Genomic DNA, 22,649 nt, shown 5'->3' on the forward strand with positions numbered 1-22,649 from the left:
CTTATAATAAGTAACAAGTAGTAAAGTTCGTGTGACTTTTTTATTGACATGCACTTTTTTTTTTCTCACTTTAATGCTTTAGAAAGAAGAACCTTCTGTTGGTTTTGTTCCAGATCAGACTGGGCCTCAGTTGTCAAAGATGGTGCTGGTGGTGTGTCCAACACAGGAGCCAAATTGTTCCTAGATCAGAATGATGACAGTAGATCTGAAGGTGGGTAAGTACTTGAACCCTCAGATCAGGACTCTGTGGGAGACCAAGGGACCTGTGACAGAGAGCTCCAGTCAGCATAAGAAATATGCCCCCCAAATGGACAGTCTCAGTCCCAAGAGGTTTCACCAGCACTTCTAGAGCTTCCTCTGTCATGATGCAGCTGGACCCAGGGAGGCTGTTGACCAGCTTCAGAAATTAAGCCCATGGTGGCTGAGGCCAGAGATTCAGTCAGAAGTGCAGATCTTGGAACTTGTGGTCCTAGAGTAGTTCCTGACCATTCTGCCCAGGGACACCCAGACTTACATAAAGAAGCACCATCTACAGAGCATTGAGGAGGCTGTGGTCCTGGTAGAACACTTACAGAGGGAATCTGGTCAAATGAGGAATGGGGTGAGAAGAAAGATTCTTCATGTGTGCAGTAAAACAGGGTGAAGGTGGATGTATTGGGGGCAGTTAATTGGGAAATAAGATGAATTAAGTCTCAGTTCTGTTGTTCCTTTAGGACATGTAAAGCAGGACGTGAAAGCACAGACCCACAGCCATAGTCAGTCCACAGGTTTCAGAGTTCCTGGCAGACTTCCCTGGCCTTAGGGAGAGTTGCTTTTTGCCCTCTTTGGAGCCAGGGTGTGTTGAGGGTAATGAGCCTAGTCTGGCTTGGCAAAGGAGATGAGCCTCAAGTTCTTAGAAACAAACAAAAGGCAATAAGGAGTTGGAGAGGAAGGGACAGATCCAAAAAGCAGTAATTCTCAGAGACCAAAGGAGAGTGAAGATAGGAAAGAGAAGGAGAAACCAAACAACTAGAGGAAGACTGCCCAGGAAGAGAAAAAGTAGAAAGAAAACAGGGAAAGAAAGATTTGGAAATCCCAACAGAGTAGCTGAGAGAAGAAAGAGCGTGAGGGATAGTGTCCTCTGTACCGTAGACAAGGGCCTCCACTGCCCTCCCTCAGTGGTTGTTCCTTGGCTGTGCTGTGAGCGGGGATCCAGGGCATGCCCTTGGGCAGGTGGCAGCATACCAGCTAGCTTCACAGGCCTACTGAGAATACCGGGAGGGCACACGTTTTGTGTCAAAATCATTTGGGGATAGGTTGGAGCCTTGACTCTTTCCTCCCACTTTTTTCTCCATTTCATCCCAATCCTCTGTGAGACTCTTCCCTGGCCATGTGGAAAATCTGGTTGACAGGACAACTTTTTTTTTTTTTTTTTTTTTTTTGGCGTACACGGGCCTCTCACTGTTGTGGCCTCTCCAGTTGTGGAGCACAGGCTCTGGACATGCAGGCTCAGCGGCCATGGCTCACAGGCCCAGCCGCTCCGCAGCATGTGGGATCTTCCCGGACCGGGGCACGAACCCATGTCCCCTGCATCAGCAGGCGGACTCTCAACCACTGCGCCACCAGGGAAGCCCGACAGGACAACTTTTAAATTCAATTCCTTTATCTTTTGAGAGAGTTAGAGGACAGGAAACCACTAAGGCAAGAATCTAAATTGGGAGAGAAAGTCTGTCAAGGCAGCATGAGAACAGGTGGCCTGTGCAGCCGTGTTAGTGGTCTGAGCTGGGCTGGATGCAGAGGGTGGGGGCTGCTGTCTTGGAGGGCTGACAGTAACCACACCTTTTTTCCTCTTCTGCCACTTTTCCTATATTTTGTGTATAGTTCTTGTGGGAAATTGGTGGTCCCGTATCTCTCTTAAGTCTTTGTGACATTTCCTTTAGTGTCTCCTTCTTCCCACAGTTTGCACTCTGCTTTTTCCTCCCTCTCCCACCAACTCCCAAACGAAAAGTAAGTTCCATGGTAACAAGGATGGGCATTATTTCTAGGTTGCAGACCATGAGCTGGGAAAGGAGGCAGTGCTCTTGGGAGAGACAGCAGAGGCCCTAGGCTTCAAGCTGAAGCCAGCAGAGGCCCAGCAAGTGGGCATGTCCCAGGATGAAGAATTTTGGAATACACACCAGAGTCTACAAGAGCTGCTGATCAGGAATACCCACAAAGAAACTGAGCCCGTATGTGAGAGGGGTAAGGAGCTTCACGTTACTTGCCTTCTCCTGGGAGCTGGGATAGTAATTTGTTAAGCCAGAATGTTGTTACCATTTTCTTTCTTGCCCTGTGGATCTACTAATGTAGCCACGTTAGCAATTAGGATGCCCCCCAGATTATGGTAGAGCAGACCAGGTGTGGTTGAAGGTGGGGGTTGGCCTAAGATTCAGAAATCTCCAAACCACAGAACCCTGGTAATAACATCAGGAACTCTGTTTTTAGAAAAGCAGAGAGGGTCAGTCTCACCTCATGCTGAAAATATGGAAGGAATTGGGATCAGAATGGGTGGTTAGTGGCAGAATGTGAACACTATTTGTACCAGAAAAAAAGTAATAAATGATAAAAAAAGAAAAAAACTACATCTCTTACTGTACACTGGATTCCCTGAGTATTTTGTTTTCAATTTATGTCACGAGAAGGTAATAAAAATTTTTTTCGTTTCATTAATTTGCTCATGAAAACTAGGGAACCTGTTTTAGAGGCTGGTAGTTCCATGGTTTTCATTTATAATGAGAGAGGCATTTCTGAACACACACACTTTTTTTTTTAATAAATAAATTTATGTATTTATTTATTTTTGGCTGTGTTGGGTCTTCGTTGCTGCACGTGGGCTTTCTCTAGTTGCGGTGAGCGAGGTGGTGCGTGGGCTTCTCACTGAGGTGGCTTCTCATTGTGGTGGCTTCCTTGTGGTGCGTGGGCTTCTCATTGTGGTGGCTTTTCTTGTTGCAGAGCATGGGCTCTGGGTGCGCGGGCTTCAGTAGTTGTGGCTCTTGGGCTCTAGAGCACAGGCTCAGTATCTGGGGTGCACGGGCTTAGTTGCTCCATGGCATGTAGGATCTTCCTGGACCAGGGCTTGAACCCATGTCCCCTGCATTGGCAGGCGGATTCTTAACCACTGCGCCACCAGGGAAGTCCAGCACACGTACTTGTAAAGGTATCTCATCAATACTAAAAAAATCGGGGTCTTCTGTATTTTAGAAAAGAGCCTACCACGTTCAGAAACAGAAGCGAGAGAAATTACCTCTGCTATCTTTCACCCACAGCAGTGCCTGCTCACCGGATCCTAGCCTTTCCTGAACAGACAAACACCAAAGACTGGCCAGTGGCACCTGAGCTCATCTTGCCTGAGTCCCAGGTGAGCTGTGCTTTCCAGCTTCTTAGGGCTGCCTCTCCCTGCTGCCCTTGACCTACACTGCCCAGCACGTGCTTAGAGGCGTGTTAACCCAGATGATCCTGCTGGGGAACTGGACACCTCCCAGACTGTTTGCTGATCCCTTGCCTCTTCCATTTCTGCCTCCTCACTTTAAAAAGTATCATGTGCTGTTCCTTTAGTTCCTGGCCTAACATACAAATCATGGGTCAGATGGTTGGGCTGCTTTTGAAGTGGCAAATACTTAGCTAAAGCGTATTCTCTTTTTAGAGCTTGTTGACATTTGAAGAAGTGGCCATATATTTTTCCCAGGAAGAATGGGAGTTACTGGATCCTACTCAGAAGGCCCTCTACAATGATGTAATGCAAGAAAACTATGAGACTGTCATCTCTCTAGGTAAAGATTCTCCCCTTCCCTTCATTGAATCTTTTTTTTTTTAATTTTTTTAATTTATCTTTTTGGCTGTGTTGGGTCTTCGTTGCTGCACGCGGGCTTTCTCTAGTTGCGGCGAGCAGGGGCTATTCTTTGTTGTGGTGCATGGGCTTCTCATTGCAGTGGCTTCTCATTGCAGAGCACAGGCTCTAGGCACGTGGGCTTCAGCAATTGTGGCTCGTGGGCTCTAGAGTGCAGGCTTAGTAGTTGTGGCACATGGGCTTAGTTGCTCCGCGGCATGTGGGATCTTCCCGGACCAGGGCTCGAACTTGTGTCCCCTGCACTGGCAGGCGGATTCTTAACCACTGCGCCACCAGGGAAGTCCTGAATCTTTTTTTAAAAAAATTATTTATTTGGCTGCGTCAGACCTTAGTTGTGGCATGCGAGATCTTCGATGTGGCATGCGAGATGTTTCGTTGCGGCACGTGGGCTTCTCTCTAGTTGTGGCACACAGGCTCTAGAGCGCACGGGCTCTGTAGTTGTGGCGCAGGCTTCATTGCCCCGCGGCATGTGGGATTTTAGTTCCCTGAGCAGGGGTTGAACCCCCGTCTGCTGCATTGGAAGGTGGATTCTGGACTACTAAACCACCAGGGAAGTTCTTTGCCCTTCCCTTTGCATAGGAGTTGAGTAATCTGTCATATTCTTGGCTTTCTCTGTGAGAGAGTCTCTTTTCCAGTTGCTTTTTTTTTTTTCTTTTTTATATACACAGATATATTTACCAGTTGCTTTTTGATTCTCAGATAGTGGTTTGGCAGGGAAAAGGTGTAACCAGTTTACCTGGGAGCTTTTGCCAAGTTCACATGCTCATTCCTTATCCAGAATTTTTGTTCCCTTCCCTCCAAATTTGCTTTGCTCTTCTCTTTCCTGTCTCCCTAAAGGACACTACCATTCACCCAGTATTTCAGGCCAGAAAACCTATGGATCATTCTTTACTGTGATCTTGCCATCCTACCCCACTACTAGGTCATCGCTAATCAGCTTGGCTCCACCCTCACAGTGTAGCTTGAATCAGATCATGTCTCAGCCTCTTGTGCTGTTACCATCCTTGTCTCAGCCACAAGGTTCACTCAATACTTTCTAACTGCCACCACTCCTGCCCTCCCACAATCAGTTTTCCACACAGCAGCCAGAGTCTTTTAAAAACCTAATCATGGGGGGCTTCCCTGGTGGCACAGTGGTTAAGAATCCGCCTGCCAATGCAGGGGACACGAGTTTGAGCCCTGCTCCAGGAAGTTCCCACATGCTGCAGAGCAACTCAGCCCGTGCGCCACAACTACTGAGCCTGTGTACCACAACTACTGAAGCGCACTCGTCTAGAGCCTGTGCTCTGCAACAAGGGAAGACATAACAATGAGAAGCCCACACACTGCAACAAAGAGTAGCCCCCACTTGCTCACTGCAACTAGAGAAAGCCCGCGTACAGCAACGAATACCCAACACAGCCAAAAATAAATAAATAAAATAAAGGTATTTAAAAAAAAAAAAAAAAACACCCCTAATCACGGGGAATTCCCTGGTGGTCCAGTGGTTAGGACTCTGCACTTTCAGTGTGAAGGGTGTAGGTTCAATCCCTGGTTGGGGAAGTAAGATCCTGGAAGCTGCAGGGTGTGGCCAAAAAAACCAAACCTAATCAGATGATGACATTTTCTGCTTAAAAACCTTACGATAACTTCTCATCACATTCAATATAAGAACCAAATTCCTTACCAAGGCTTCCTCCACGATCTGGCCCCTCCTCATCTCCCTGCTGTCGTCTCCTGCCACTCGTGCCCTTGCTCTGGCCTCTTTATTCACACTGCTCATCTTGTTGTTTCATGGGCTTGGTGTGCTCATTTCTTTCTCCTTCCCTGTGCCTGGCACACTTTTCTGCCATATGACAAAACTCTCAGTTTAGGGTTCTGCTCAAAATATCACTTTTTTTCCTTTTTTTTAAATATATATTTATGTGGCTCTGCAGGGTCTTAGTTTGGCACTCTGGATCTTTAGTTGCAGCATGCGGGATTTTTAGTTGCAGCATGCGAACTCTTAGTTGCAGCATCTTAGCTCCCCAACCACGGATCGAACCCGGACCCACTGCATTGGGAGCATGGGTCTTAACCACTGGACCACCAAGGAAGTCCTTCAAATATCACTAAGAGAGGCTTTTCACATAGCCTTATTTAAAATACCTTCACAGAAGCAGAATCTTAAGTGTTCTCTCACCCTGCTCTAGTTTTCTTCAAAACGTTTATCACTTCCTGATATTTTATTTGCGTGTTTATTGACATTAGACTGTCTCACTCTGTGCTAGAAGATAAGCTCTCTGAGATCAAGGGGCTTGGCTTATTCACCACTGTATCCCTAGCACATAGAGGGTGCCTGGTGCACCATAGCCACTCAGCACATATGTATTGAATGACTGAGTGATGAATGCTTTCCATACTTGGCAATATGATTTAAAGAAAGTCCACTAAGTAATTCTGGTCTGTTTCCTCCACCTGGATGTGAACCAGTGAGCTATAGGAGTAGTAGAAATCTTTCCTGGTCCAGTGTCTGGTACCTGAGAACTCAATTGAAACTTGCTATAATATAACAGGAATCACTTGTATTTATGATACCCAGCCCACTGACCTTCACATTGACTCCCCTAGACCTGGCCTTATCCAGTATGAGTCTTCCTAAAGAGGTAATAGGACCAGCCTGTATTTCCTGTAGCCTCTGGAGTTTGGTTACAGCTTAGTTGAATATGGAGTATTGGTTTCAGAAGATGGGGAACACGCAATGAATTCACATACCCTTTTCATAGATCTAGCTTAGATTTATTTCCCAGTCTTTACATACCCACTCACAAATGCAGTATAGTGTAAACTTAATATTGGATATGAGACACTCCATTTAACCATTCAGGATAAGAAACTGTTAAAGTATCTTTTGCACTTCCTGAAGTAGTCTGGAATTAGTGAACCATTGTTAGTTCCAGTCACTGACTTCAGTTTTTTATTTCACAGCATTATTTGTGCTCCCCAAAACTAAAGTGATCTGCTGCTTAGAGCAAGGGGAAGAGCCATGGGTTCAAGGACCCCCAATATTCAAAGACAGTCCCGAAGAGCTGTTTTCAGGTAAATATACCATGGGAAGAGGAGAAATGTGCCTTGGTAGGAACCTTTACAAGGGCTTAACATTTTAAGATTCTACTTCCCTATTTTTTTAAAATCAGTGAATATTGCGTTTTTTTCTATTCCCATGGTTTTCTTGCTCTGACATACAGTTGGCTGATTCTTATGTTTATTCCAACAGAGATAAAGATGAAAAATGACACTGAAAATCATCAACCTATATGTTTTTCTGACTTAGAAATACAAGCACCAGGAGACATAGTATCAAAAAAAGCCAGTGTGAATGTTCATCAGAAAACAATGGGCAAAGAAAATCATGGTGATACGCATAGGGTGGGGAAATGGCACCAAGATTTTCCAGTGAAGGAAGGAATTAAATTTTCAAACTGGTGGGAAGAAGAGCTGCTGAAACTTATCGAGCTTCATGAGAAAGAACGTGCAGGAGAGAAGCCTTTTAAATGTCAGGAATGTGGGAAAAGCTTCAGAGTTAGTTCTGACCTTATTAAGCACCAAAGAATTCACACTGAAGAGAAACCATATAAATGTGAACAGTGTGACAAGAGGTTTAGATGGAGGTCAGATCTCAATAAGCACTTAACAACACACCAAGGAGTAAAGCCATATAAATGCTCATGGTGTGGGAAAAGCTTCAGTCAAAATTCACATCTCCACACACACCAAAGAACTCACACTGGAGAGAAGCCCTTTACATGTCATCAATGTGGAAAAAAATTCAGTCAAAATTCCCACCTTATTAAACACCGGAGAACCCACCTGTAGCACATGCAGGAGAATCTTCAATAAGTGCTCAAGACTTTGACACCAGTGAAGGAAAGCTTGTTCAGTGTCCTCAGCCTACAGACATATACCAAGCGGCGCTTGACCCTAAAGTTTATGAAAAAATGCAAAATTAAGAAGCATGAAGAATTTTTCACCAGTGGAAAATTTGGAGATGTAAACGTCATGTTTCACAGAAAGAAATCAGGGTTGACTGTGGAGGGGAAACGTTAATAGTTGTACTACTTACTGTTTTTACTTAGAACTTTCACTGAATTCTTTAGCAAAAATAGTGTTCTAAGAATATTCTGAGTAAGGGAAAAAGCTGCTTTGGGATTGTACCTGGCAAAATAGCAAGATCAGCTTCAAAATAGCAGATGCAGTCATGAATCATCAGTCTTCTTTGGTCACAGAATGACCTCCCCAGCCACTCTTAAGCACATATGATAGAAACATTTGTAGCATGGTCTTCCAAAACAAAAAGCAGTAATATACATGTTTCTTTGCATACCATTGTCTTCCAGTTAGCAGACTTACGAATTTCAGTAGTCTCATGAGGTAGAAATGAATTCTAATACAAAGTTTTCCAAGAACCAAATTGGATTTTCTTACTCTGTTTTGTCATTGGACAGTGTTCACAAAGTTGACCTGGTTCTGAGTTCCTTCTTGAACATTTTAGCAACTATATCTCTTTAGTCCTGTTAGCACAGTTTTTACTGTGATGAAGTCATTTACTTCACTGTTAGAGAATCTGCCAGGTGAACTAATAATGCACTATCATTGCCTCTCATTTGTGGTGTTGGAAAAAAGAATATCTAATGAGATCATGTGGACATGGGTTGGAATTTTTAGCCATTTGGTATGTTTTAGATGAAAAGAAGAATTTTCTGCAATTAACTGGACTCCTTACCTCACAATGCCAATAGGATAAAACAGCCATAAACATGAGCACTTTTCTGAAGCTCATGGAAATTAATGGGAATTCAGGATCAACTTCTTAGGTTTTTGTCTGTTTGTATTTTAACTTGGCTTTTGTTTGTTACTAAGAACAACAAGAAAGTTATGTTTGTCTGGGAACTGGAGTGTATGCAGTAGGGAGGATTCTGTGGGTCACTGGGAATGGTGCTCTGGGAATTCAGTGAGCAGGAGACCAAGTTCCCAAAAGGAAAGGTTTGGGAACTGATGTTGAGTGGCAGGCAAGGCTAGGTGAACCTGCATCTGCCTTGGTTGACTTACACTGTAAACTGTTAAACAGGCAGGGTCTTCCAGTTTGTTTTCTCCAGCATAGCATAGAATGCCAAAAATCTATGGGCTGTGGATTTTCTTATAACACCTACAGCAGTGATTCAGATGTGTTCCTGTTAGAGCTTTCAGGTAGTATTAGGAAAGAGGTTAAATGATCTCTTACAAATCTCTTATAAAAAGGGAAGTTAGGTTCAAAGAGATCCAGAGGCTTGTTAAGACCCCATAGCTAGTGGGTCTGTTGGCTGTCACTTAGCTGCATCAGTCAGGCCTGAGGGCAGGATTAACAGGACTGATCTGTATGTTGTCCCTGCCCAGCCAGCCTGGATGACATTGTATTGTATCTATTTCTATTTCTAGCTTGTAACACATTCCTGTTTCTTGATTGGTTACTGAAACACTCTTAAATCTCCAGTTTCCATATGAAATAGAGATAACACTCAACTCAGGGTTTTTCTGGGGATTAGAGGGGTTGATGAAGGAAAAACACCTATCAGCCTGGGAAATAGCAGGGTCTCAGTCAGTGTGCGTGTCCTTCCCTTTCCCCTGGTCCCCAGTGGTATGTTGGGTGGACTGACTACATTAAAGGAGCAGATGCATTTGTGGCTGTTGCAGCTCCTTCCAGGAGCTGAGCACTCATGGTGGTGGTTTGCTTGGTTGATTTGGTCCTTGGCTTCAGTGCCTAATGGTGTAAGTCACCTGAGGTTTTTCTGCGGCTGTCAGCAGGATTTCATTTTCTTCTCTTAAGATAACTGTACCAGTATACCAGTGTGCTTATTTTTTAAGCTCGGCCAGCTCTGCAGCTCTGGTCTGCATAGATCTTACCCAACAGTCTCAGCCTTACACCCCTGGGACTCTGTTTTTTCTCCCAAGATATACATGTGGATTTCTTGCTGACACTGCATTCATTCATTCAATTTGATGAGGGCCTATTATGTACCCAGGTAGTCTTTTAAACTAAGGATATAGTAGTGGACAAGGAGACAAAATGCATATCCTCATGGAGCTTGTATCCTAGTGAACAGTAAGAAGGGAGTGGTTAGACTTTTTTCTCCTTGCAGTTAGCATCCTGAGATAGTTTTGAGCAATGAGTGTGAGCAAAAGTTTCCCTTCTCAGCTGTAGCATTTGTTTGTTGCTGTAGGACTCTCTAGTGGTGTCTTTTCCTGCCTCAGTCATATAAGCACATAGAGAGGAGTCACAAGATCAGAACAGTCTGGAATGCCGAGCCCCCCACATTGGGGAGGGGTATCTGTTCTGGAGAGTCCCCCAGACCTATAATGGACTGTAGGAATGAGAAATAAACTTTTGTTGTGTTAAGTCAATGGGATGTTGGTGCTATGTGTTTCTGCAGCATAACCTGGCCTGTCAGTAAGACCGTCTTCTGCTAGAGCTCAGGAAACTTCTTTGTCATTCCACCTGGTCTTTGGTCCTTGGAAGAGATCTAGTTTCCTCTAGATGCTCCACTGAGCTGGTGTAACACTGATGGGAACACTTAGGAGCTTATAAGACTATAGGTGATGGGAAAGACAGACTGCTTGCTTGCTTACCAGGGACAAATCCTGTAGAGGTCAGTTGTTGAAGTGGATGAGGCAACCATCTGTCTCTCTCTCTGGCCTTATTCCATTTCGTTGTCTTTGTCTGCCCTCTGTTCCACTGCTCCACAGCCCTACATGCACAGGAAGGGCTTCTGTTGATCAGTGGGCTAGGGAGAGGTTAGGGGTTCCTTTCCATTCTAAGTGAGTGCAGTAGACTTCAAGGAATGGTTTGGTAAATAGCTCTGTTGTACCTTCTTTGAATTGTGCCTTAGAAAATGGGAAGGAGATCACCAAGTTTTCCCAGATTGTTGTAAAGAGGAAGGTGGCTTCTTTTCCTGGACTGAAAGGTAACAGTTGGGAAGAAGCTTGGACAGGAAAACAGGAGCAGGGCACTCCAGCTGGGGAATGAGAAACTTCCAGTGGGAAAGTTCTAACTTAGCCACTAATCAGCACAGTGTTTTACTACTACGTATGTTTTGGAATTTGGGTTGGATGTATTCAGGTTGGAAGAAGGCATTCTATACCTCATCACAGCGATGAGAGCCGATTAGTAAAACAACAAGGTAAAACTAAAACTGTGAGGCTTCGTTTAAAAAATCAGACACAACCCTAGGTTCAGCCTCAAACAGTGTTAAAGTTCTCACTAATATGACCTGCAAAATCAGATGATTTCTAGGACAAACCAGAAGGTGCTTCGTTTTTGTGTGTCCAGTTAACAGCCTTATAGTGGCTCCAAGGTTGGTTCTGAGAATTGGATTACTGACCTAGCCTCGTCCCCAAATCCTCGACCCCTTCTCTGCATGGGTCCCAGTGGACACGGTCCTGTGACCATTGTATACCCAGAGTTCTCGCCATTAAGCTGACTGTAACCTCAAGCTCATCTTGAGAATCTCAACTATCTTTTAACTGGAGGGGAAGTACAGGAGGAGAGCTTGGATAAAACAAACTGCTAGGGTTTCGATCAGCTTTTGAAACAGAACTGTTTAATTGTGCTGGAGATTTTTAGAGGAAGAATGCTAAGCAGCCTTTTCTATCCAGCTGGACAGTTGGGATAATAAAAAGCTTTGAACACCATAAAGGATTTTCCAGACATTCGTTGAACCACTCCACAGACAAATGTTTACCGAGCATCTTGTGCATTTCCTGGCTCGTTCCCACTCGTGTAATGGATCAAGGCTGCCCATTACTTTTCTCTCAGGAGCTTTCCCTCTAGTGCTTACAGTGGATTATTTGCTGAAGGCCTCACGTTCTTTCTGTGGGTTATCTCCTGTACAGTCTCTGAAGTGCCCTGAGTAGGAAGTGCTGAAGCTTTACCCACATTCTGTTTCTAGGGTTCTTTCCAAACAAGTACAGAAGCAATTTGTTGCTGAATCTATTCCACACTTGTCACTTTTATAGTTTCTTCCTTGTGTGGGTTCAATGGAGAGCAAGGCTGGAGCACTGTTTAAAGCATCTACCGAACCCAATGTATGTGTAGGGTTTCTTTGTGTATGAATTCTCCAGTGGACAAGGGTACTGGGCTGTACTGAAGTTCTTTCCACAGTCAAGCGTCTATAAGGCTTTCCTTCTGTATAAATCATCCATATCTGATAATGCCTGCACTTCACTCAAAGCAGTTCTCCCATCTGGCTCTTGTGAGAGGAATTATGCAAGCAAGCTCTTGTCTTTCACTCAGTTTCAGATTTAGGAAAACTATCAGAATCGCTTTTCATTTCCACCACAGTAGGATTATGAATCTTGAATTGCACAGATCTAAGCACTAATACAAAAATAAGGTTTATAGTATTTGAATACCCTGAACCTTCAAGGAAAAACTTGGTAAGAAATCTTTCTGTTGAATGTTTTTAACCAATGAATATAATATTTCCAGCATCATGATTTTCACACTAAGCATTTGTCCATGACTTGTACAAACAGAACAGTTTCAAAGCATGTGAAAAAATGAAAAAGTGGAGGATCTTTAATGTTCACAAAGAGAAGAGATATTTTAAGCTTCAGAACAATCTTTTTTAAAATGTTAGTAGCTTAAGGAACAATAGTTTCTCACACAGAGGAGTTATGGAAATGTGTTTTAATGTTTCCTTCTTCCTGTAACTTCCTGTTGAGTAAGCATTACCCAGCATCAAAGCTATTCATCATCCTTAAAGGAGGAGCTCATATTTCCAGTCTTACTCTTCTTTGAGTTAAGAGGCGCTTCTACAGTATTCTCCTCTTGGATCTCTCCACAGCTCCCACAGTTTGAAATCCAAGCTTGCACAAGGGCTCTGTCTTCCCTTGACCTTCACTCTTATACCAGTCAGTCATGTCTGCACTTAACCATTCTGAGTATTGTGTTTATTCCCTTCATAGGAAGTATCACAAGGCAGAGTTATTTGGTTTGGTTGCTTTTGTCTGTCTTAACCCATTAGAATATAAGCATCAGGAGGGCAGGGGTTTTGTCTGTCTTGTGTAGACTTCAGTGTTGGGCACAAAACTGACATAAATACAAGGATGAAAATACAGTTGATTCTTCAACAACGCGCAGGGTAGGTTAGTTGCGCCAACTCCTACACAGTTGAAAATCCATGTATAACTTTACAGTTGGCCCTCTGCATCTGCAGCTTCAACCAACCATGGATCATGTGCTGCGGTACCTATTTATTGAAAAAAGTCCACATGTAAGTGGAGCCTTGCAGTTCAAACACATGTTCTTCAAGGGTCCACTTATATCAAACAGAAAAAAACTGCCACAGCCACCTGAACATTAGCTTTGGTTACTCAGAGCACCCCCTGGCCCAGTGTTCTCCTTTCTTCAGGTATTGAGTGCTTGACAAATGTGTGATGGTCATGAGTCCTGGTCTTGTTCTTTATCAGGAGAGATGGAAGAGAAGAGCATGCAGGCCCTCTGAAGGAATGCACAGAGGATTCCTATGTTGGGGACGTTGGAATGTGTGAGGCTATCATTCTATCTGAATGAATGCTGTAGCTTGGAGCTCAGGGAACTTCACCCTGGAATAAGAAGACTGGATTCCATGTGCACCCCAAGGAAAGCACCTCCACTCAGGTTGCCTGTCCTCTCAGCACCCACCCCCACCACGTCTGCTCTCCAACACTTGCCATTAGTAAGCGCCTGAATACCCACACAGACCTAGGGGTCTTGCAGGCACTCAGCACATCTCTTCCCAAGGACTGTCTCAACACCGAGGTGTATAGAAGGACCTGGAAGAGGCCTTGGAAATCTGTTCTGTCAGTGGGTACCAAACGTAGGTAGAGAACAATGTGAGATATGCAGAGCTATTCCATGAAAAAAGTATTATGCACCCAAGTAAATCTGGGGGCAGTGGGTTAAAGTCAATGTTTTGTTATAGGAGGACTTCTCAGTGCTTATGTTTAAATGTACACTGCAGGGCTTCCCTAGTGGCACAGTGGTTAAGAATCCGCCTGCCAATGCAGGGGACACGTGTTTGAGCCCTGGTCCAAGAAGATCCCACATGCCACTGAGCAACTAAGCCTGTGTGCGACAACTACTGAGCCTGCACTCTAGAGCCCTCGTACTACAACTCCTGAGCCCGCGTACCTAGAGCCCATGCTCCACAACAGGAGAAGCCACCGCAATGAGAAGCTCGTGCACCGCAAGGAAGAGTAACCCCCGCTCGACACAACTAAAGAAAGCCCAGGCGCAGCAACGAAGACCTAACGCAGCCATAAATAGATAGATAGATAGGTAAATTTATTTAAAAAAATTAAATGTACAGTGTAAACTCCGGGTCAAAGGAGAGGAGTATAAGCATGCAGTGATTGCCAGCCTTTTTTGATCGTGGTGGTGGTGGTGGTGGTGGGTGTGTGACATTCACACCTAACATCCATCTCTCAGATAGTTTTGTGGAATACCAGTTTGGGAAACGCTGACCTAGTTAATCCTTTCACCATTATGGAAACTTGAGAGAGTATCTGAATTAGTGGAATAAAATTAGATCCCACGCCACCTGACTAGCAATTATATGCCCCTTCCTTTACACCACACAGCCTCTTGGGTAGGGGGACAGGCATCACCATTAAACATTAGGAAGGTGAAGCTTCAGATCCCATGGTTAGATATTGCGGGCAGAGTAGAACTAGTACCCGTGCATTCTCTTTCTAGGAGAGAACTTGGAGACCTCTCTTGCAAGGGCCCCAGCCAAAGAATTTGTTTCTCGTAGGTCAATGCAAGCAATTGTGTTTGGCATCTTCTGTATCTAGTAGAAGATCCAAACGTTTTAGCAACAACATTCTCAATTGCGTCTAGCGTCTGCTATGCAACGAGTGTTTTACACGCAAGGGTTTGGAAATGGCACGTCACTTTTACAAAGCTGACAACCCAGTATAAGATCTTTCAACTTCAAAACTCATCTACTCCCCAGGAGGGGTGAAGGACAAGGACCATCAGTCCCACTTGAGACATCAGGTATATAAGACAAATTTCAGGAAGTGGTTGCCTTAAGATGTGTTGCAGAAGATGCAGGGAGAGAATTGAGATTTCCTGGTTCCCAGTTTAGATACCACAAGAGTTCTAGGAAGAAAGTAAATTTTTGTCGATGCATGTTGTGGAGCAGGATTTAGGAGTCAGGGCTCCTGACTGATTCCTTATTACACATTCTTCTCCTTAGGCTGTCTGAGACAGCCTGCTAGGGCTCCATTCCACCACCATCCTGACCACTCACATCAGCCCTCACTGTCTTAGAAGGAGGAAAAGGAGAGACCAGGGCACGGACATCTCAGGAAGTATCATCACTCTCAACTAAATCATGATCTCTCACCTGTCTCCACAAGTGACAGGAATCCCTTCTTAAGTGTGGTCTCTTTTTCTCAGAAAGAACCCTGTTTTCTCTTTGGCTAGTCCTTTGGAGTTAACCTGGGTGCTATGACCTCCCAAATTACTTCTTGTCCTGTACACCATCTGGGACCTGGAAGCAGTCTGTCCTCTAACCATTTGTAGGCACAAAGTGGTCTGGGATTTGCAGAAGAATAACAGGAGAAGCTGTGCCATTTTGCATTCCCATCAGTAATGAATAAGAGTTTCTGTTTTTCCATATTCTTATGAGTATTTGTAGTTCTCAGTGTTTTTGGATTTTCACCATTCTGATAGTTGTATAGTGGTGTCTCATTGCTTTAATTTACAGTTCCCTAATGACATGATATGGAGCATCTTTTCATGTTTTTTTACCATCTGTGTACATTGTTTGGTGAAGTGTCTGTTCATATCTTCTGCCCCTTTCTTAATCAAGTTGATCATTTTCTTATTGTTGAATTTTAAGAGTTCTTTGCATAAGTTATATAAAATTCCTTTATTAGATAAGTATTTTGCAAATGTTTTCTCCCAGTCTGTGGCTTGTCTTATTCTTTTGACAGTGTCTTTGCAGAGCAAAAGTTTTTAATTTTAATGAAGTCCAACTTATCAATCATTTCTTTCCTGGAGCATGCCTTTAGTGGTGTATCTACTGTATAAAGTCATCACCAAACCCAAAGTCATGTAGGTTTTCTCCTATGTTTTATCTTCTGGAGTTTTATTATTTTGGTTTACATTTAGATCTAGAATCCATTTTGAATTATTTTTGTGAGGGGTGTAAAATCTGCATGTAGATTCTTCTCTTTTTTTTTTGCATGTGTATGTCCAGTTGTTCTAGGACCATTTGTTAAAAAGACTGTCTTTCCTCCATTTTATTGCCTTTGCCCTTTTGTCAACAGTCAGCTGTCCATATTTATGTTGGTCTATTTCTGGGCTCTCTATTCTGTTCCATTGATCTATTTGTCTATTCTTTCACCTACACCACAGTCTTGATTATTGTAGCTTTACAGTAAGTCAGTGTTGAGTAATGTCAGTCCTCTAATTTTTTCTTCTCCTTCAATATCATGGTGGCTATTCTGGGTCTTGTGCCTCTCCATATATATTTAAAAATCAATTTGTCAATATCCAGAAAATAACTCGCTGGGATTTTTTAAAAAATAAATTTATTTTATTTATTTATTTTTGGCTGCATTGGGTCTTCGTTGCTGTGCGCAGGCTTTCTCTAGTTGCAACGAGCAGGGGCTACTCTTCGTTGCAGTGCGCGGGCTTCTCATTGCAGTGACTTCTCTTGTTGCGGAGCATGGGCTGTAGGGCGTGCAGGCTTCAGTAGTTGTGGCTCCTGGGCTCTAGAGCGCAGGCTCAGTAGTTGTGGCATACGGGCTTAGTTGCTCCGCGGCATGTGGGGTCTTCCTAGACCAGTGCTCGAACCCGTGTTCCCTGCATTGGCAGGCGGATTCTTAACCACTGTGCCACCAGGAAAGCCCTTGCTGGGATTTTATTGGGATTCCATTGAACCTGTAGATCAAGTTGGGAAGAATTACCATCTTGACAGTATTGATTTTTATTCTTTAGCCTGTTGATGTGATGGATTACATTAATTAATTTTGTATAAGTTCTTTTTTTTAATTTTTATTTTATTTTTTTGCGCGGTATGTGGGCCTCTCACTGTTGTGGCCTCTTCCGTTGCGCGGCACAGGCTCCGGACGCGCAGGCTCAGTGGCCATGGCTCACGGGCCCAGCCACTCTGCGGCATGTGGGATCTTACCGGACCGGGGCACGAACCCGTGTCCCCTGCATCGGCAGGCGGACTCTCAACCACTGCGCCACCAGGGAAGCCCTAAGCTCTTAATTAATTACTTTTGGCTTCGTTGGGTCTTCGTTGCTGTGTGCAGGCTTTCTCTAGTTGCGGCTAGCAGGGGCTACTCTTTGTTGCGGTGCGCGTGCTTCTCTTGTTGTAGAGCACAGGCTGTAGGCGTGCGAGCTTTAGTAGTTGTGGCTAGCGGGCTCTAGAGTTCAGGCTCAGTAGTTGTGGCGCACGGGCTCAGTTGCTCCGCAGCATGTGGGATCTTCCCGGACCGGGGCATGAACCCGTGTCCCCTGCATTGGCAGGCGGACTCTCAACCACTGTGCCACCAGGGAAGCCTCTATTTTTGATATTTTTATTTTAAGTTTTAAAATTCTTATGAATGACATGATTAGAGCACTAAAGGCGGAGACAAGAAGTCTAGATACATTCAGACACAAAGAAAACACCTACGAAAATTTAGGCACTTTAGTATATAAGCAATTCTACTTGCTAAAAGGGTTTGTTTGTTTTTGTTTTTTGGTTTTTTGGTCTATGTCTCAACTTTTCACAACCATCAACCCCCAAGTGGTCAGAAACTTCACCTCAAGCAGCATTATTTAACACTACATGAAAGAAACTCAGTAGTAGAGAATTTAATATTGAAAAGGGCAAAGGATTTGAATAGACGTTTCTCACAATAAGATATACAAATGGCCAGTCAGCACATAAAAAGGCACTCAACATCATTAGCCATCATGGAAATGGAAATCAAAACCACAATGAGATACTATCCACTAGCATGTGGATAATAGATAAGAACGTGTTATTGAGGATGTGGAAAAATTAGAACCCTCATACACTGCTGGTGGGAATTTAAATTGTTCAGCCACTGTAGAAAACACTTGGGCACTAACTTCAAAAGTTAAACATCGAATTACCATTTGTCCCAGCAATTCCACTGCTACATATAGACCCAAGAGAATAGAAAACTTGTGTCCACAGAAAACTTATATATGAATGTACATAGCAGCATTATTCACAATAGCCCCAAACTAGAAACAACCCAAATGTCCATCAACTAATAAATGGATAAATAAAATGTGGTATATCCATACAATGGAATGTTGTTTAGCAATAAAAGGAAAGGAAATTCTGATATATGCTACAACATAGATGAACATTGAAAACATTCTAAGTGAAAGGAGTCAGACACAAAAGGTCACATGTTGTATGAAATATCCAGAACAGACAAATCTATAGAGACAGAAAGTGGATTCGTGGTTTCCAGGGACTGGAAGCTGCAGCGGGTGGAGGTTGACTGCTAAAGATACAGGGTTTCTTTTGGGGTGATGAAAATGTTCTGGAATTAAATAGTGATAATGAAATGTAAGTATGGTAATAAAACTACTGAATTAAAAATTTCAAAGTGGTGAATTTTATGATATGTGTCTTATATCTGAATTTTAAAAACCTGACTAAGAAGGGACTAAAGCAGAGGGTGACAAGTTGGCTTCCAGGTAACTAATAGTAGCAGGTGGGACAGGGAAGAAGATTGTGGACAAGAAAAAAGATTAAGTAAAGCCTTTGAAAAGAAGTGAACTAATTTGGGAAGACCTCGGTGGAGGCAGGGATTAGGTATCAGAGTGGAGAACCAGTAATACAGGAAAAGAAAGAAAATGTATAGATGTTGGAAAGGCACAAGGAAAACTAAGTATTGGGGTTCCATCTCTGGATAAGATGAAGTAAGCATGCTTCACCTTTTCTCTCACATAGAAAACAACTCTAAAACCTGGATAGAATGTATGGAGCAGCTATTCGAGAACGTCAAAGCATTAATAGCAGTTTGTGATTTGGAGAAGAACACCAGAGTTCAAAGTACCACTGAACTGATGGTGAGTTTACAATTTATGTTCTCTGATATCCCTTTACCTCAGCTCAGCACAACTAGAAACCTAGAAGTGAGCACTGTGGTGAAGATGGAGGCAAAATACAACATTTACTTATGACAAAAACTCACAGGAAACTAGGAATAGAATGGAACTTCTTCAACCTGTAAAAGAGCATCTATTTAAAAAGCTCTATAGGGCTTCCCTGGTGGCGCAGTGGTTGAGAGTCCACCTGCCGATGCAGGGGACACGGGTTTGTGCCCCGGTCTGGGAAGATCCCACATGCCACGGAGCAGCTAGGCCCATGAGCCATGGCCGCTGAGCCTGCGCGTCCAGAGCCTGTGCACCGCAACGGGAGAAGCCACAACAGTGAAAGGCCCGCATACTGAAAAAAAAAAAAAGCTCTATAGCTCATATCATACTTAGTTATCAAAGATTGAATGCTTTCCCTCTGAGATAAGCAACAAAACAAGAATACCCAGTCCTGCCACTCGTGTTTAGCGTTGTACTGGAAGGTTTGACCAGTGCGATAACGAAAGAAAGGGAAATAAAAAACATCCAGATTGAAAAGGAAAAACAAAACTGTTCCTGTTCACTGATGACATGATTGTCAAGTAGAAAATTCTAAGACCCTGCCAAAATCTCTAAAATAAGTAAATTTAGTAAGATCACAAGATGCAAGGTCAATAAACAAAACAAATTCTATTTCCGTACATTGGAAACAATGTACTTTACAATAGCTTCAAGAAAAGAAATAGTTATAAATCTAACAAATCATGTAGAGGTTGTGTGTGCTGAGAACTATAAATCACTGGTGAAATAAGTCAAAGATGTCCTAAATAAATGGAAAGACATACCATGTTCATAAATTGGAAAGACTCAAAGTAGTAAAAATGTCAATTCTCCCCTGATTGATCAATAGTTTTAATGCAATGTGGAAAGATAAAAGAACTAGAATGGCCTAAACAGTTTTGAAAAATAAGAAAAAAATTGAAGAAATCACATTACTTGATTATAAGACTTTCTCTAAAGCTATGTTAATCAAAAGAGTGTGATATTGGTAGAGGGGTAGACACACAGATCAATGGCATAGAATAAAGAGGCCAGAAATAGACCCACATAAATATGGCAGGTTGATTTTAAATAGGCAAATATTTAATGAGGTTACAATCACATAAAACAGAATTAACCATTTTAAAGTGAACAATTGAGTGGCATTTACTATATTCATAATTTCGTGCAACTACTACTTCTACCTAGTTCCAAAATATTTTCATCACGCCCAAAGAAAGCCCCATATCCACTAGGCAGTTACTCCTCATTCTTGTTTTCCTATAGTGCCTGGCAAATCACAAACCTGCTTTTTGTCCCTCTGGATTGATCTAATCTGAATATTTAATATAAATGGAATCTTACAGTATGTGACATGTTGGGCCTGACTTTCTTTCACTAGTGTAACGCTTTTTAAGTTGACCCACATTGCAGCATGTTTCAATCAGCACTTCATTCCTTTTTTGGCTGAATAATATTCAGTATTATTGATTCATTACAATTTGCTTATACATTCATCTGTTGATGGACATTTAAGTTGTTTCTACTTTTTGGCTATTGTGATAGGCCTGTTGCATACATGCAAGTACAAGTATTTGTTTTGAGTACCTGTTTTCAGCTCTGTTGGCATACAGTATACCCAGAAGTGGTACTGTGGGGTCATATGGTAGTTTTATGTTTAATTTTTGAGGAACAGACTTACCTATCGGGCCTGAAATATTTTATAGGCATACCTCATTTTAGTGCACTTTTATTGCCCTTCACAGATAATGTATTTTTACAAATTGAATGTTTGTGGCAACCCTGCATCAGCAAGTCTAGCAGCACCATTATTCTAACAGCATTTTATCACTTTTTGTCTCTGTGTCACATTTTGATAATTCTCACAATATTTCAAACTTTTTCATTATTATATTTGTTATGGTGATCTGTGATCAGTGATTTTTGATGTTACTATTGTAACAGTTTTGGCATTATGTAGACATAATGCTATTGCATACTTAATAAATTGCAGTATAGTGTAACTATAACTTTTATATGCTCTGGGAAAACAAAATAAAAAAATTGTCACTTTATTGCGACGTTTGCTTTTTTTGTTTTTCGGCTGCACTGTGCGCCTTGTGGGATCTTAGTTCCCAGACCAGGAATTGAACCCAGGCCCTCAGCAGTGAGACCACAGAGTCTTAACCACTGGACTGCCAGGGAATTCCCACAGTGTTTGCTTTGTTGCAGTGGTCTGCAACTGAACCCTCAGTACCTCCAAAGTATGCCTGTGCATTCTCATCAGACATGTTCAGGGGTTCCTTTTTTCTACCTCCTTGCTAACACTAGCTATTTTTCTATTTGTATTATTATTATAGCCATCTAAATGAGTATAAAGTGGTATTTAATTATGTTTTTGGTCTGCATTTCCCCAGTAACTAATGATGTTGAGCATCTTTTCATGTGCTTGTTGACCATTTATCTTTTTTAGAGAAATGTCTCTTTGAGTCCTTTGGCCAATTTACAGTTTGTTTGTTTATTTATTTATTTATGGCTGTGTTGGGTCTTTGTTGCTGCGCGCAGGCTTTTTCTAGTTGTGGCAAGCAGGGGCTACTCTTCATTGCGGTGCACAGGCTTCTCATTGCGGTGGCTTCTCTTGTTGCGGAGCACGGGCTCTAGGCACGCGGGCTTCAGTAGTTGTGGCACATGGGCTTAGTAGTTGTGGCTTGCAGTCTCCAGAGCACAGGCCCAGTAGTTGTGGCGCATGGGCTTAGTTGCTCTGCGGCATGTGGGATCTTCCTGGACCAGGGCTCAAACCCATGTCCCCTGCACTGGCAGACGGATTCTTAACCACTGCACCACCAGGGAAGCCCCAAAACCTTACTTTTAATAATACATAGAACAGCTAGACAGAAGATCAAAAAAACAAACTGAGTTCTTCAACAACATTATAAACCAGCTAGGTATAACAGTTATATATAGAACACCCTGCCCAACAACAGTACACATTCTTCTCAAGTGCACATGGACATTATCCAGGATAGACCATATAGTAGGCAATGAAATAAGGCTTAATAAATTTTAAAAGATTCAAATCATATAAGGTATCTTCTCTGACTGCATGGAATAAAACTAGAAATAACAAAAAGAAAACTGGCAAATTCACAAATATGAGAAATTAATTAACATACTCTTAAATGACCGTAGGTCAAAGAAGACATCATAAGGGAAATTATGAAATATTTTGAGATGAATGAAGACAAAAATACAACATACCAAAACTTAAGGGATGCAGCAATAGTAATACTCAAAGGGAAATTTATGGCTGTAAATACCTATATTAAAAAAGAATAAATATCTCAAAGCAATAACTTTCTGTTTTAAGGGAAGAGCAAACTAAATGCAACAGCAGCCAAAGGAAGGAAATAATTAAGATTAGAATGGAATAGGGAATAGAAATAGAGAAGTGAAATGGAATGAAATAGAGAATAGAAAAACAATAGAGAATTAAACACACCAAAACTGGTTCTTTGAGAAGATTAAAAATATTGACAAAACTTAACTGACCAAGAGAGAAAGAGAGAAATCACAAATTACTAAAATCAGAAGTGAAAGTGAGGACATTCTTACTGCTTTTATAGAAATGAAAAGGATTATAAGAGAATA

General features: G+C 42.5%; 1 protein-coding gene across 7 annotated transcripts in view; it reads left to right on the forward strand.

The window, feature by feature from the left end:
• ZNF75A (zinc finger protein 75a) overlaps positions 1-10,261 on the forward strand; it is a 48,289-nt gene extending 38,028 nt beyond the window's left edge. For 5 of the 7 annotated variants that reach the window (XM_049698991.1, XM_049698994.1, XM_049698995.1 and 2 more), the window contains 4 exons: positions 3,285-3,376; positions 3,662-3,788; positions 6,812-6,922; positions 7,101-10,261. In XM_049698991.1, the coding sequence (XP_049554948.1) occupies positions 3,285-3,376; positions 3,662-3,788; positions 6,812-6,922; positions 7,101-7,699 (929 nt within the window). In that variant the 3' untranslated portion in view covers positions 7,700-10,261. Of the gene's footprint in view, positions 1-82; positions 216-2,024; positions 2,042-3,284; positions 3,377-3,661; positions 3,789-6,811; positions 6,923-7,100 lie in introns of those variants that run through there. The other 2 variants (XM_049698993.1, XM_049698998.1) reach the window with 2 other exon arrangements.
• The last annotated feature ends 12,388 nt before the right edge of the window (positions 10,262-22,649 follow it).

The sequence above is a fragment of the Orcinus orca genome, chromosome 16 (assembly GCF_937001465.1).
Source record: "Orcinus orca chromosome 16, mOrcOrc1.1, whole genome shotgun sequence".
Classification (NCBI taxonomy): Eukaryota; Metazoa; Chordata; class Mammalia; order Artiodactyla; family Delphinidae; genus Orcinus; species Orcinus orca.